Source organism: Sipha flava, unplaced genomic scaffold (assembly GCF_003268045.1).
Source record: "Sipha flava isolate LNK unplaced genomic scaffold, YSA_version1 44_pilon_pilon, whole genome shotgun sequence".
NCBI lineage: Eukaryota > Metazoa > Arthropoda > Insecta > Hemiptera > Aphididae > Sipha > Sipha flava.
Window position 1 is genome coordinate 488465 of NW_020273203.1, and position 1690 is coordinate 490154.

Here is a 1690-nt window from a genome sequence, read left to right on the forward strand (position 1 = left end):
AAAAACATTTAAAAAAATTATGAACGACGATGGAAAGTGTAAAAATATAGTAAAATAATTTTCCCAGTTTAACCGTAAGGAGGTAACGCGCGAACGACAATGAAATATGTTCGGAAATTAAACGGTCGTGAACTGATTTTGCTAGTTTAATATTACGCGAGTATAAGCTAAACATCATTTATTTTCCCCGTATGATTAATATTAAATTTGAGCAAATATATTTCGGCGCGTAACGTATTAAATGTACCTATTGTAATTATAGTATCATCGTATACAGCGAGAGAAACGGTGTGTAGGTGAGGGGTAGAAAACGAGAAGAAGAGAAAGATTTAGAAAATTAAATTAAAATAATAATAATAATGATAGATAATGCCGATACAACAATTACATCGATTTCGAAAACAATATTTTTATTTATTTTTTAATTTAATCTAAACTATACGACGATAACAATAGTAATAATAATAATAATAATAATAATAATAATAATAAAAATAATAAAAAGTCATAAAAAACGAACTTACGTAGGATGGCACGTTGTACATACATAATAAATATAACATAATATCACACACCCTGTTCACATTATTTATCGATACATAGGTAAAAATGTCTAATACATATTTAAGGATTATAGTATAAAAAAAGAAAGAAAAAAAAATGACACGTACGTATAGAGTAATTACAAATGAAGACGATATGATTGTCGACGAATGAAATAATAATAATAATAATAATAAATAAATAAAAATAAGAACAATCTTTCCCGTTCAGGGCGATTAGAAAATATCTAATGAAATCTGGATATTATGCTCATGGCGTGCGCGTGGTCGGTCGAGAGAGAGAAAAGGAATCGATCTGTACACTTTATGACATACGAAAATATTCGAATCGTCGCGCGGATAGAATAATTAAATTAAATATACATATCTTTGGTTTTGTTCGAAAGCTGTGTGCGCACGTGTGTGTGTGTATGTGTGTGTGTGTGTGTGTGTTTACTTAGGATTACTTATTTACATACGTTGTATTAAAAAAAAAAAAAATAATAATAATAATAATAATAATAATAATAACCGTTCGTATTAGTTACACGTGCAGATGCGCTGACTTCGGCGGTGAAACAGTAGTAGTATAAAAATAATAGTAACAGTAGTGGTGGTGGTGGTGGAGGTGGTGGTGGTCGCAGCGGCAGCACCGGCGGCGACTCTAAGCGGCCGCTGCGCCGCGCGGCCGCCACTATTGCGGCTCCGACTTGCACGGCGGCATCACCTCGAGGGGCGGCGAGAGCAGCAGCTGGTGGCCGCCGGGCGGCGACGAGCCGGGCGACAACGGGTCCAGACCGAGCGCGGCGGCGGCCGACGCGGACGATACCATCTCGTAACGCGAGTGCGTGCGCATGTGCCGGGTGATCATGTCGCGGCGGCACGCGGCGTACGGGCACTGGGGACACTTGTACGGTTTCTCGCCGGTGTGCGTGCGCTGGTGCGTGCTCAGGTGGTCGGACCGCGAGAACACTTGGCCGCACACGCGGCACGTGTACGGCTTGACGCCCGTGTGCAGGCGCATGTGCCGCGTGAGCATGTCGCTGCGCGCGAACGACCGGTTGCACACCTCGCACGGGTACGCTTTGGTGGCCGCGGCCCCGGTGCCCGACCCGTTGCCGGACGGGTCACCGCCGACCGCGTTATCG

General features: G+C 42.3%; 1 protein-coding gene across 1 annotated transcript in view; it reads right to left on the bottom strand.

Moving 5' to 3' along the window:
• Positions 1-543: 543 nt before the first annotated feature.
• The window catches only part of LOC112689495 (zinc finger protein 628-like), a 16758-nt gene continuing 15611 nt past the window's right edge, over positions 544-1690 (bottom strand). Inside the window, exon 3 of the mRNA XM_025563235.1 lies at positions 544-1683. Within this exon, the coding sequence (XP_025419020.1) occupies positions 1237-1683 (447 nt within the window). The 3' untranslated portion in view covers positions 544-1236. The remainder of the gene's footprint in view (positions 1684-1690) is intronic.